At 32.1% G+C, this 14,042-nt stretch overlaps 1 protein-coding gene across 1 annotated transcript; it reads left to right on the top strand.

Annotated features, from left to right (window-relative positions):
* Window positions 1–8,071: 8,071 nt before the first annotated feature.
* HELRODRAFT_165154 (hypothetical protein) lies at window positions 8,072–10,839 on the top strand (the record flags this gene model as incomplete). Its single annotated transcript, XM_009031019.1, has 6 exons — window positions 8,072–8,079; window positions 8,698–8,749; window positions 9,201–9,277; window positions 9,708–9,738; window positions 10,068–10,181; window positions 10,759–10,839. The coding sequence occupies 6 exons, from the start codon at window positions 8,072–8,074 to the stop codon at window positions 10,837–10,839; spliced, it is 363 nt and encodes a 120-aa protein (XP_009029267.1).
* Between the last annotated feature and the right edge of the window lie 3,203 nt (window positions 10,840–14,042).

Below are 14,042 nucleotides of genomic sequence, written 5' to 3'. Positions count from 1 at the left end.
TTTAATAAACTAAAATTTGATATTTTCGAGAAATATTATCATCCCATATAATTAACCGTATTGAAAAATGCTCATTAAACCAGCCGGTTGAAGAAGCTCGAGAATTTTTGCAAGCAAATTATCCTCATCTTCGCGTTAGTTGACAGCTTTGCTCTGTTCATTTTTTTTTTATTAATTTTCATATTGATAGTCAAGTGACATTGAAATGTTAAAATTTCTTTTCATATATGTATTTCAAACTTTAAGTGCAGGATTATTAAATAAACACATTTCAATATATATAAAGTTAGTTTGTTAAACACATTTTATTAATAATATTCATGTTTGGATTTTATCTAGGTGGAGGTGATTGGGTATGGAGAGGGGTCAACTGACGACTTGCGAAGCGACCGAGTGAGATTGTACCTGGCAGAGGATGGAAAAACGGTCAACCTAGTGCCAAACATCGGATGAATATTACCATGAGATGTTCCTCATTAACTAATATCAAAATAATCATTCGTTAAATTTACTTAAATTAATTTAATTTAAAAAATATCATGTTGAACTCTCATTTGCCTTTTCAAATTGATTTTTTTAACGAAAGTGGAACGCATTAATCGAGAATTTCAATTTTTAATATCCTGATGACGTTGCCGCACCACTGTTTATTTTAAGATTGGGCCACACTAAACTATCTACCACAACACACCAACGTGACATCTATTTAAGAATAAATAACCTCCTACGGGCTGCTTATTCTAACAAAATCAGCAGACAAACTAAAAAAAAATAAACCAAATTCTTAACAAGTAACAACATGCAAACGATTTTCTAAACGTAAAAAATCTATTAAACTTGATCAAAGATTCAAATAAAATAAGTGTGAAAAAAAACAATTAAAAAACTATAACAGTTAAGAAATCGGTCTTCGATAAATATGTAACACAACATATAATCCGGACTTGATCTTTGCTCAACGATGAATTGAAATCAATGATAACAAAACTTAACCCAACCAACCAAACCTATTTTTATTTATTTTATTTATGTTGTTGTTTATGATGCTATCAAAGCTTAATTAACTGGAGTCAGCACAATGTTAAACTAATAATATTTTATTTACGGTACTCTCACTGCGGCCTTTGAAGCCTGAGATGATTTAGACGATTTTTCACAAACAGTAACGCAACTCCAACTAATCATAAATTATAATACTAACTGCAATGGAGGTACCAAAGTAAAATATTGTCGTTTATTAAAATGATCTCTGAACTCTGAGATTTGTGACGCAATATAGTGTGAACTTAGGGTATCTAAGATAAGTTGACGTTGTTGCGAGTTTCTTTAGATATAAGAAACAACAAGTAAGAATGTTTATAACGTATTTATTTGCGCAATACAAAATAAATGAAAACGTGTTCGGCAATGCAATTAGACAAAGAGAAGTTCGATCGTAAAATGTCACAAGAAAAAGGGCTGTTGTCTTTGTGTTGAAGCTATATATAGTAAGTCGTCACATGCTTAGATTAGGGATGTGCGGTTCAACAATATTCCCCTACCAGATCATCAGCGCAAGCTGTTGATCGATGCTAATCAAGATATCGAGATGGGAGGTGAACTGTTCTTCCCGATCTTGTGGTTCTCCGGGGTGATGGAATGTTGGTGTCGATGGATCGATTTGGGTGTGTTTGTGTCGACGTAGATGTTTCTGTTGTTGACATGTCCTCGTCCGTTGATGGAGATAGCCTTGACGTTTTTGTTGATGCTGATGTGTCGTTCGACGACGGAATTAATTTTGCTGAAGGTGTTGTAGAAGGTGGTGTCAGCGCTGTGGTCGTTGGCATGGGGCATGGATGACGGTATTGATGGTGCCGGTGAGTATGCGGGTTTGAGGCGGTCTATTGCCACCGTGTCCCTATGCCCCTTTTTGTCAATGACGAAATATTTTGGGTGTCGTTCTACCACTGTATAGGGTCCCTCGTATGGAGGTTGTAGTGGTGAGCGGTGAGCATCCGTACGAATAAAAACCTGTTCTGTAGTGAAGAGGTCTTTTTGAATGTAACTCACATTTGTACTTGTTCTTGGTTGTGTTGCTTTTAGGGTCTCCGCCCAGCATTTGAGTTTTAATGCATAGGTGTGTACATCGGTTGTCTCTGGCTGAATGGAAAACTTGTCGGTTAAATAAAAAACCCTAAAAGCGGTTGCTTTTAGTGTCTCCGCCCAGCATTTGAGTTTTAATGCATAGGTGTGTACATCGGTTGTCTCTGGCCGAATGGAAAACTTGTCGGTTAAATAAAACGCTTCCTTGACAAATATGGGTCAAAAAATTATAATGTTTATTATCATACAGAAACCGAGGCATTCAACCAAAATGACTATGTATGTATGATTATCAAAAAATTGGATCTTCATGGAATTGGGCTGGATTTATAGAGGGACTTGAAGGGTCATGGTCCAAGGCAGCTGATTTTTTTTGGGGCAACAAGCGCTGAGGATTGGTGAAGGAAAATTTTGAAAGTAAGAGAATAAAAATGTATGATAGCAAAAAATAAAACAGACTTCAGGGCAAGTTGCAAATTATATCATTAATTCTTATCAGAGTTACTGCAGTCTAATGTTACATGCAAGTGTACAGAGTCGGGCCTGTTACTGTTAAAAAGATGAAGTTATCAAAAGAAAAAGGGCTGCTGTCTTTGTGTTGAAGCTATATATAGTAAGTCGTCACATGCTTAGATTAGGAATGTGCGGTTCAACAACGTTGATTAGCAAAAATGTACGCAGTTATTTTAGAAATATCTTCTCTATTTAGACCTAAAAAAAATGAAGGGAGATTTCTAAATTTAATGATTTCGAACAAATGATTTTTTAAATAAAATAAGCCGGCTAGCCATTCCTTTTGAAAACAACATCACAAAATCAAATGTAATACCCCTTTATACGTACAACTAGATGCGCGTTGCACGGTGATGCATTATTTGTTGCGTCGTTGCATTCTAAGTAACAAATCACTCCAAATAATTTACGAAATATAAACTTGCGTCAAGTTATTAAAAAAAATAGATGTTAATTTATCGGACATCATGGCGCCAACGAAGGTGCAATGAAAATAAAAATCAATAAAAAGAAAAAGAAAAAAAAGAAAATTTTACGGACGAATAAGAAATTGTTAACGAATGGAAAACTTGTCGGTTAAATAAAACGCTTCCTTGACAAATATGGGTCAAAAAATTATAATGTTTATTATCATACAGAAACCGAGGCATTCAACCAAAATGACTATGTATGTATGATTATCAAAAAATTGGATCTTCATGGAATTGGGCTGGATTTATAGAGGGACTTGAAGGGTCATGGTCCAAGGCAGCTGATTTTTTTTGGGGCAACAAGCGCTGAGGATTGGTGAAGGAAAATTTTGAAAGTAAGAGAATAAAAATGTATGATAGCAAAGAATAAAACAGACTTCAGAGCAATTTGCAAATTATATCATTAATTCTTATCAGAGTTACTGCAGTCTAATGTTACATGCAAGTGTACAGAGTAGAGATTTTATACATATAACCTTCTCAAATGGCCCTTATCACAAAAATGTATTTCGAAAAATTATTATGATTAACCATGAACGCATGTAATGTAAATATGTTAATTTCAGAAACATTTGATCAAAATGTGTGAGAACATTTTTTTGCAGTGTTCTCGATTACTGCAACTAAAATACTAATAACCCTTTAGGCTTTTAACTGCACATATGCTAATTATGCATATGCTAATTATTTCTTAGCATAAATTATGCCAGCTGTACGCGCATGTGTTAACGACCCTTTAGCGTTATATGCAAATTACCATACAATATTCTTTTAATGACGCAATGTTCTTTTTTAAATATTCTTTAAAAAATTCAGGATCTGACAAACGCAGAAACTGTTACAGCATGCAAGGCAATAGTAGAAAATGATAACAAAAAAATAACGGAGAAAAAATGGTTAAGCATGAAAAGTATAGAAAATAAAAAAAATTAATGGTTTAAAAAGACAAATATATAAAATAATGTATTAATAGACTAGTTAGTGTTAGTTAGTAAGTTAGTTGAGTGATTGATTAGAAAAAGGGAAACTTAATTGAGTAAGTGATGAAGTTTAATTGAGCATTGATGTATTTAAGGATAGTTATGTTTGCGTTGACGAAGGTTGTGTGTAGTAGTTTTGATTGGTGGTAGTAGAGGATGGATGACGCGGTTGTTGTTATTTTCCACTTTCTTCAACAGCCTTGAATCGTGTGTGTTGAATATCTGAGTGACGGTAGGATATGATGCAGGTAGATGGTTGAGGCGAGTTAGTTTTTTGATGAGAAATGTAGTTGCTGAAGCTGTTGTTGTGTAGCAAAACCAGATCAGGAGGGAGCTGCATATTTGATGCGTGAGATTATAAGTGGTTTAGTGATGTCAAATAATTTGATGCCTCTGAGACCATGTGAGCGGAGTGTTTTGAGTGCGTGAAATCTGCGGGAAATCTGAAATGTTTGAATGTGATGATATGATTGGTATGAGGTGCTATATTAAGTGTAGAGGTGAATGTAATACCCAATATTTTTAATTGGTTCGTGCGATTTCTATATATATATATATATATATATATATATATATGTATGTGTGTGTGTGTGTGTGTGTGTGTGTGTGTGTGTGTGTGTGTGTGTGTGTGTGTGGTTGCCAGGCAAACACTCAGTTACTTGAACAATAACAATTTATTGCCGAAATATCAATCTGGATTCCGTCAGTACCATTCGACAGAAACTGCTCTTTTGCAAGTTTTCTCAGAAGTGTACGGGGCAATTGATGAACAAAATGTGGCAATGCTAGTCTTTCTTGATATGTCATCCGCATTTGATTGCGTAAATCACAAAGTACTTTTAACAAGACTACGTTGCAGTTTTGGAATCTCTGGTGCTGTTCTGAGGTGGTTTGAGTCGTATCTGGTATCACAACAGGTATCATTCGGTGGTAAATTGTCTGAGGTTAATGTTATGCTGTCTGGTGTGCCACAAGGTTCGGTTCTAGGTCATATTCTGTTCCTGATCTGAAGTACTAAAAATAATAGAATCATTTGGTTTTTCAGGTCATGCTTTTGCGGACGACTTGCAAATTATTGTTACGAGCAGGCCAGATTTTTTAAAATCAGAATTGGACAAACTGGTTAAATGTTTGTCTGGGGTCAATAAGTGGATGCAAAACAATGGTTTAAAACTAAACCAAAACAAGACTGTTTTTTTACCAATTGGAACATGGCAGCAACTTTCAAGAATAGATATAAATTCAATAACTGTTAATGATGAGGTCATCGCATTTTGTCAGACAGCAGCTAATCTGGGCTTCACGATTGATTCAGGTTTGTCAATGAAACAACACATTAAGAAGCTCTCAGCCGAATGCATGTTTCAAATCAGGAAAATCAATCAAATTCGACGATCCCTAAATACATCCACGTTGCAAACGTTGGTTCATGCATTTGTGCACTCACGCGTCGACTATTGCAATAGTTTGTTTTATGACTTACCTGATCGATCCATAGCTGTACTTCAATCAATACAAAATCGAGCCGCAAACGTTGTTGTTGGAGCTCTAAAATACGATCATGTGTCTCCAATATTGAAGGAACTTCATTGGCTAACCGTCGAAAAAAGAGTGTTGTTCAAAATTTCAACACTTGTCTACAGGTCTATCAACGGTCTAGCTCCATCTTATTTGTCTGACAGGTTCAAAAAGAGATCTTCAAAAGCATCTGGAACACACTTGAGATCCGATGTTTCAAACCTGCTGTTGATCCCAACAACGAGTCTCCGTATAGGCTCTCGTAACATTGCTGTTTCTGGACCAACTGTTTGGAACAACCTGCCTGCTGCTCTCAGAAATCCGGACCTAAACCTGCGTGACTTCAAGAAGAAACTGAAAACTCATTTATTTTCATTGTGATGCATTATTGATCGATTCTCTCTGTTTAGTCGACATGTTCTAAATATTATTTCGTATTTTCGTTTTATTGAATCGATTACTTTTCTGTTTATGACCAAATTTTAATCTTATTTCTGTGCGATGTATTATGATTTCTCGTTTGTTATTTCAATTATGTTGTTAAGTTCAGTTTTTGTTAGATAGCGCTTTTGAGATTCCTTTAATTAGCGCTTCATAAATGTTTCAGTAATAATTATATATATATATATATATATATATATATATATATATAAAAGCATCACCCATTTTCTTGATTTTATTGTGTATATAAATTAACATTTTATTGTTTATTTTTAGATAAATAATGTAGAAGTTTTTAAATAGGAAAATGTCAAAAACAATCGTCGGCGATATTTAGCATTGCAACACAATGCAATACAATACAATACAATGCAATACAATACAATGCAATACAATACAATGCAATACAATACAATGCAATACAATACAATGCAATACAATACAATGCAATACAATACAATGCAATACAATGCAATAAAATAAAATAAAATAAAATACAGTACTATACAATGCATTGCAACAAAGCCCACAGAGAATTTCAGTGCAGAAATTGAAAACGGAAGCCTAGTCATCAATCAATCAATTAGCGCTATTTCGGCGATGTTCAACAGTGCTCCTCAATGAATTTTGAAAACAGATGGGTCTTTAGATCCGCTCATGACATATATATTCACATACGATCATTATTTGTCTGCCATTCGGTAGTTCTCGCAATAAAATATAGCAAGTTAATCTGCACGATAGCTTCACTCAAAGTAAAGTTTACAATGGAAAGGATTCAATGGGGCTGTTGTTGTTGTTCAGGCTAAAATTCCATCGTAGCACTAGATAATGGAAGAATTTTACAATTTTCTATTTTGAAATCACTGGTTTATTGCAAAATTTAACAAAAGTCTAAAGAACATACCAGAATAATTTACAAATTATTATTCTTTAGAAAGTATTTATAAGATTTTTTTCTGCTAAACCAGTATCAGCATTTTGTAGAAAGTCTCTTCCAAACATTATAAAATTCAGTAATGTTGTTACATGTAATGTAAATTGCATGGTGTTGTAAAACGAAACCTCCAATGTAACAAAATTTGGACAAACATTTAATATAATTTTCAGAAATGAATGGTTTGATTTAATTAAACAAAAATAAATTCACCAAATATCAAAAGGCAAATTGAGATCTTGAAATTTATTTTTAGGATCTGATGACTTTGAAAAAGCCTACTTGAAAAAGATGTCTGTTATTGTAGGGCAAACATTTAATTTATTTTATTTATTTACGTCGTCATATTCGATTTTAAGTTTCAGTCATTAAAATAACAATTATCTTGAAAGAACTATAATTTGAATATTTTCAAAATAAAATTTAACAAAGTCCTTAAACTTGGAACATCGAAATGATGAAATAAAATTATGGATTGTTATTCTTTACAAAAAAATATACTTATATCAAACTGGTGAAAATAAATTTAATTTATTTCTACCGCGCTCTCAAAATTATATAAATCAGAATTGACATGTTTTTACATTCATTTCAAAAAGTCAAGAGTGTTAACATCGACACTTGAAAATGAAAGTTTAATTCAATGAAATCAGTAGTTATGTAAAAGCTGCGAAAATATGAAAACATATGCTGGCACGAACAAATCTCTAAAACTCTATATAAGCAGATTGCTTTTAAAAGTAGATTGTAAAAAGTGCATCCGATTCTAAACGTACATATTCAGATTCAAGTTGTTCGTTTCGGCCAGCCAGTGACCAAGGACTTGAGATGGGACAGAATCAGGCTGTTCCTTTCTAAGGATGGACTGACTGTCGAACAGAGTCCAATAGTCGGATGAATATTTTCAAAATGAAACTGGAAACTTATTGCTAACTGATTATGAAACTTTTAATTCAATTTGAAAATTGATTTGATCAAACTATTCAAAATTTTAAGATAATTCTGTTTTGAAAATAAATTAATTATTCTCCAACCATTAAATTGTTGGTTAATTCTTTATAAAAAAAAACGCAAAGCTAAAAATATAAACGTTCCAATACATTTCAATAAGTGGTACACTAATTGGTGAGATGTCATGGTGAGATTGCATGGAAGGAACTGAAAGTTTAATAGAAGCAACAACGCAGGTAAGTGCAGACGCTAAAATAATGCAAAAGAAACAAGTTCCTAGAGAGACAAAATATATCTCTGCGATCGTGACGCTAATGACTGAACTTTGTATTATTTTATATTTATAATCACATTAATATACTATTTGAGTATTATTTATTTATTTATAATAATAAACTCATTTATAACCAAATAATGACAAAAATTAAATCTTTCCAAATGAAATCAATATGCCTAATGCAAAAAATCAGATGCTTAAATGTTTAAAAAAACTAAGCAAAATATATCTATAATTTGAAATTTGTATTATTTTACATTTATTATAATGTAGAATTATTTATAATATATTTTGGATTGGTTGTTTAGCATTTTTTCAATTAACAATCCATGTACAGATGTTACAAATCTTTACCGATGCAGCCACAAATACAATCTGTCGTTAGTTAGCTTCACATTAGATAAATTTGAAAATGTTATTCATTCCACTTAATTATTTTTCAACAATTTAACAACTTTTAAATTTAACATATCTGTTTAAATTAAAACTTGACAAAAATATTAATGAACTCACTTTAAATGAACAAAGTTATACCAGAATTCTGGCCTTATACCTAGCCTGGCCTGAATTTATAGGAGAGGTAGGTGATGCTCATTTCATGTACCTAATGCTAAAGCGTAGTCAAAAGGGGAGCTTCGGGGCTGAAGCTCTCCCACAATATACATATCTGTTAGTGTTAAAATTAAATTTAACAACATTTTTTTGTAATTTTTATAAATTTTTGTTTAAAGCTGTCGCATTCTCTCGAAAAACAACAATATTTTGCCAAATTTAAATACAAATACATCAAACTCGTGAAAATAATTTTAATTCATTCCTACGAAGCTCTCAAAATTATGTAAATCTGAATTAGCAAATTTTTACATTTATTTCAAAATGTCAACAGGGGAATTTAGAACAAGCACAGGCAAATTGTTACGACGACTCTTGAAAAAGAAGTTGTAATTCAATGAGATTAAGAGTTATGTAAAAGTTGTGAAGAACGAAAACACGTGCGGACACGAACACACCAAAAACATCCATCACTGAAGAAGATCCAGATCGACAAAATGAACTTCAAGGTAGCCCTCATCTGTCTCGCTCTCTGCTACGTGGCCTACGCCGAGAAGTTAGTTCATCTGTTTGTTCATCCAGCAATTAAATAAAAATTGCAGTTATTTTATTTGATTGTAGTTATTGTTATTTCATTTAATTTTTAGATTGTTGAATTATTACTTTTGACGAGCTTATATATTAATTTAAAAATTTCAAATGACAATTTTAATGTAATAGTAATAAATTATAATAATAATAATGTAATTGAAAATAACAATTTCTTATCCAGTTGTTTGAATATCGTTCATTAATAGCGTTCTGTGTTATGAACAGCTTGTTAAATAATTTCCTGCTAGTTAATTTATTATCTTTTATTAACAAAAGACTTAGTACTTGCACATTTCATTAACTTACGTAGTATAAATGAGGCATGTTTTAAAAGTTTTAACATAGTTTCTATTGATCATATAAGTTAAAAACAAAAGTTTTAATTAATTTCGCAGACGACAATCATGGCCCGATTTGAAAGGACTCGTTAGTTGATAATGATGATAAGAATGCTGATGGGTATGGCTACGATTCGATTATGATGATGATGATGGTGATGACGAAGATTATTTTGATGGTGACGAAGATGATAACAATGATTGTGATGATAACAAAGCTGATAACAATTTTGATGATGATGATGATCAAGAAAATTAAGGTGATGATGATTATGAATATGATAATAATGATAAGGATGAGAATGATGTTGATTGAAATGATTATAACATGATGATTATGAATATGATAATAATGATAAGGATGAGAATGATGTTGATTGAAATGATTATAACACTATCAATCAATCAATCAATTAGCTTATAAAGCGCTATTTCCGCGATGTTCAACAGCGCTCCTCAATGAATTTTGAAAACAGATGGGTCTTGAGATCCGCTCTGAACTTCGCAAGTGATGGAGAAGTAGTTAGAGAAGTAGGTAGAGAGTTCCAGAGAAAAAGACCAGAAAAAGCAAAAGCAGATTTGGCAAAAGAGTGTTTAACACGAGTTAAGAAAAAGCGAGAAGAAGAAGACGATCGTAAATTGGGGCGTTTAGGTTCAATTAATATATCTGATAAATACTTAGGAAATAATTTAGATTGAGACTTATACATGTGTAATGGAAATTGTTCCATTACATGGTCACGTGGGCCAGTTACTAGCACAAAGCACGTGTGCTTACCTAGGGGAGAGCGCCGTATGGTCACGTGGGTTGGCTACTAGACCATAGTACAAGCGCTTACCTAGGAGAGAGCACAGTGCAAGTCTATAAATAGCCTGCGCAAATGAGTTAAGCCTTTTTTTCTTTTCTGCGGCTCTTGTGCCGGAGTCGACATTAGTAAAGTTGGTTATTGTATCGTTGCATTTTCGTTAATTTGGTTTATTCGATTAATTATTTAGTTAGGTTTTAATAATGGAGGATTAATAATATATCTGTCGTTGCGTTTAGTTAATATCGAACCCGTTACATACATGAACGTGCAAATTTTAAAAATTATTCTATATTTTATAGGTAGCCAGTGCAAGAGAACAAGATATGGAGATATATGGGAAAAGAAAGGGACACGAACAACTAGACGAGCAGCAGAGTTAAAAGCTTTACTTAAAGGATAGAGTATAGAGTCAGGAAGACCATAGTAGAGCGAGTTACAATAATCAATCCTAGATGAGACTAACGAAGTAACAAGAAGGAGAAGAGTAGGATCATCAAGAAAAGGCAAAAGTTTTTTTATTCTATGTAGATGAAAGCAACACTATTAATCTGAGAAGAGAGAGACATAGTAGAATCAAAGATAAAACGATAAAACCTAGACTACGAAACTTATGAGAGACATCAAGAGTTTTAGAATCAGGTAAGATAAGAGGAGGAATAGTAATAGAGTGTTTAGATATATTAAAACAAATTAATTCAAACTTAGAAGGATAGAGTCAGACCAAGCGATAATTGAAGAAAGACATAGAGATAAATTATGAAAAACACTATTGAGATTAGATGGAGGAAAAGAAGTATAAATGTAAGAATCATCAGCATATAGTTGACTAAAGAAAGAAAAGTTATTAATAATACGAGGTAGTTCAGAAGTATAGAGTATAAATAGAAGAGGGCCAAGGATAGAACCCTGAGTTACCCCGAAAGTAAGAGTAGAGGAGTTAGAAGTAGAATTATTGAGAACAACAGAAGAAAAACGATTACAGAGATAAGAAGAAAACCAAGATAGACAAGAATCAGTAATATTAAAAGAAAGATGCAGCAGTCTCAAGAAAATAGTATGGTCAACAGTATCAAAAGCCGAGGAAAAGTTAAGATCAAGAAGAAAAGTAAGATTACTATTGTCACTAGAGAGAAGGATATCATTGTGTATTTTAAGTAAAGAAGTTTCAGTACTGTGAGCAGGTATGAAATATAATGATTATGATTAGTGGGATAATTTTATAAAGAGTTGCCAATAGTTAAGAATGTTGAAAATGAAAAAAAATGAAATTAGATGATGATACTAGGCAAACGTTCGTGGCGAGGTAAAATAAATAAATATCTTCTTCTTTCTCGTGCCCTATCCTTTCAGGACATTGGCGACCATCGACTTCCACAAAACCCTATCTTTAACACTTTGTAGTAGTTGAAATGTGGTGATATTCAACAAGTGACACAAGGACTTAACAAATGTTATTCATTGTTAATCTCTTTTCCCTGCAATCTTTCCAGTAGTTGTTAAATTTTCCATTCTTTCTTTCCGCATGGTGTGACAAAAAAACTTTAATTACCCTCGTCGGATTATCTGTATTTTGATTTGGTTTGTGTTTGTCGATGGTTTTCTTGGCAAAAGTTGTGAACAGTAGGTTGCCATTACTTGCTGTGAACTTTTCTACTTCTATATGAGATGGGTCATGGCAAATAAAATTATATAAAATAAATAAATGAGTCAAACAAATAAATAAAAATAGATAAATCAATATAAAGTAAAAATATAGATGATATTAATTTAAAAGCAGCTTGTTGCGAATGTGTTTTAATCGCCATAATTTATTAATATAATTATAATTATTGTTTATTATTATTATTTTATTACACTTGAAAAATTACTTTCCCACAAACATAAACAGTACGTTGAAGTTGTGAAGGGGTACTTTAAAGTAAACTTTCCCCAATTCAAGGTCAGAGCTCTTGAAAATGTTTGCCTCAATAATCTTAAGCATTTCATAAAAATTTAATTCAGAATTTGGTTGACAAGTTAAAGAAAATTTTGAACGCAGATTTTAAAACGTGCATTCGATTCTATATATTCAGATAGAAGTGATTCCTTTTGGCCATCCAGTGACGAAGGACCTACAAATGGACAGAATCAGATTGTTCCTTTCCAAGGATGGACAGGCTGTCGAAGAGACTCCGATTGTAGGATGAATATTTCCAAAAAGAAATTGAAAATTTACTGCTAACTGATTATGAAGCGTTTAATTTTTCTAAAAAAAAATTATGATATGATCGAACTATCCCAAATTTTAAGATACATGTAATTCTTGTTCATTAATCATTAAATTGTTTGTTAATTCTTGATATAAAAACGGTATGCTAAAATATCAACATTCCTATAAATTGCAAAATATGTAAAACTCTGAGGAACTTAAAAAATAAATTATTTAAAAATATTCTTTGTATAGAAGTTCGCTAAAATGAAGTCCAACTGTATATAATAATTACTGATTCATGTAATATCGACAAAGGCATAACTGCTTAAATGTGCTACATATCAATATTATTTAGCATGTTCACCTGTTACAACTGCTTCTTAATTATCTACACTAAAAAATTCGACACTCCTGTGTTTGGGCAATTGAACGAGAGGTATGAATATGAAACGTCACAATCAACATCACTCCAACCATCGGATAAAAATATTACTCAAATATTTGTAACTGCATTTATTATAAATAACAATTGCGTGTAACTAAAAAAAATTAATTTTAAAAACTCTTAGAAAATTATTTTAAGTTAAATTTTAAAATTTAAAAAGCAGCAACTCTTGATATAAAATTAGTAGGTATCCTAAAATAAATTGTGCATTTCATTTTGATCTTCAAATAAATTTTCAGTTTGATGAACACGAAATATCCGTCATATGTTCAGTTTGAAAAAATTGTTGTCTACTGACATCTTCAGTCCTATTTAAAAGTTACAGCCACGTTCCTTACAACACTTTCTTTAACTGCATTTTCATGTTGTAACAAACGATACAAGCACAAAACTTTATTCAAAATTTATTCAAAAGTTGTTTAAAATGTTGTTCATTACAGTGGGTGCAGCTTGTGTGATCATTGAGTTGTGTTTCTACATTATGTGTTAAAAATGTGATTATGAAGATTAGCTTACAACAACATATTATATCTTCTTAATTGCCAAGTTTTAAAAATGTTATATAGGAAACGTAATGTTACAAATAGTATAGGTAAAATTCGGATTCGGTGTCAATATTTGTACAATGGTTACATGTGAGACATTTTCTCGAGCAACAATGATTATGTGGTTTGTTGTGTCGACGTCGAATGGTTGGTGCTGATTTTATTGATCAATTGTGGTGTGATGTAGTGTGGTGTAGTGTTTTGTAATGTAATAAAATCCAACCTGTTGTAATATTATATAACATAATAACATTGTGTAATGCAATATTTGGTAATATAACTTTTTAAATACCTGAAACGATTTCATCAATAAGATAAGAATCAATAGTTAAAGATTTTTGTTATAGTTTGACATTTTTTCAAGTGAAAATTTATGTGCAGCTGCAGACATAACAAACCTCA

This window comes from Helobdella robusta (genome assembly GCF_000326865.2).
Source record: "Helobdella robusta unplaced genomic scaffold HELROscaffold_7, whole genome shotgun sequence".
NCBI classification, from domain to species: domain Eukaryota; kingdom Metazoa; phylum Annelida; class Clitellata; order Rhynchobdellida; family Glossiphoniidae; genus Helobdella; species Helobdella robusta.
The sequence above is the reverse complement of the archived record's forward strand: the minus strand, read 5'-3'. Positions and strand labels throughout refer to the sequence as shown.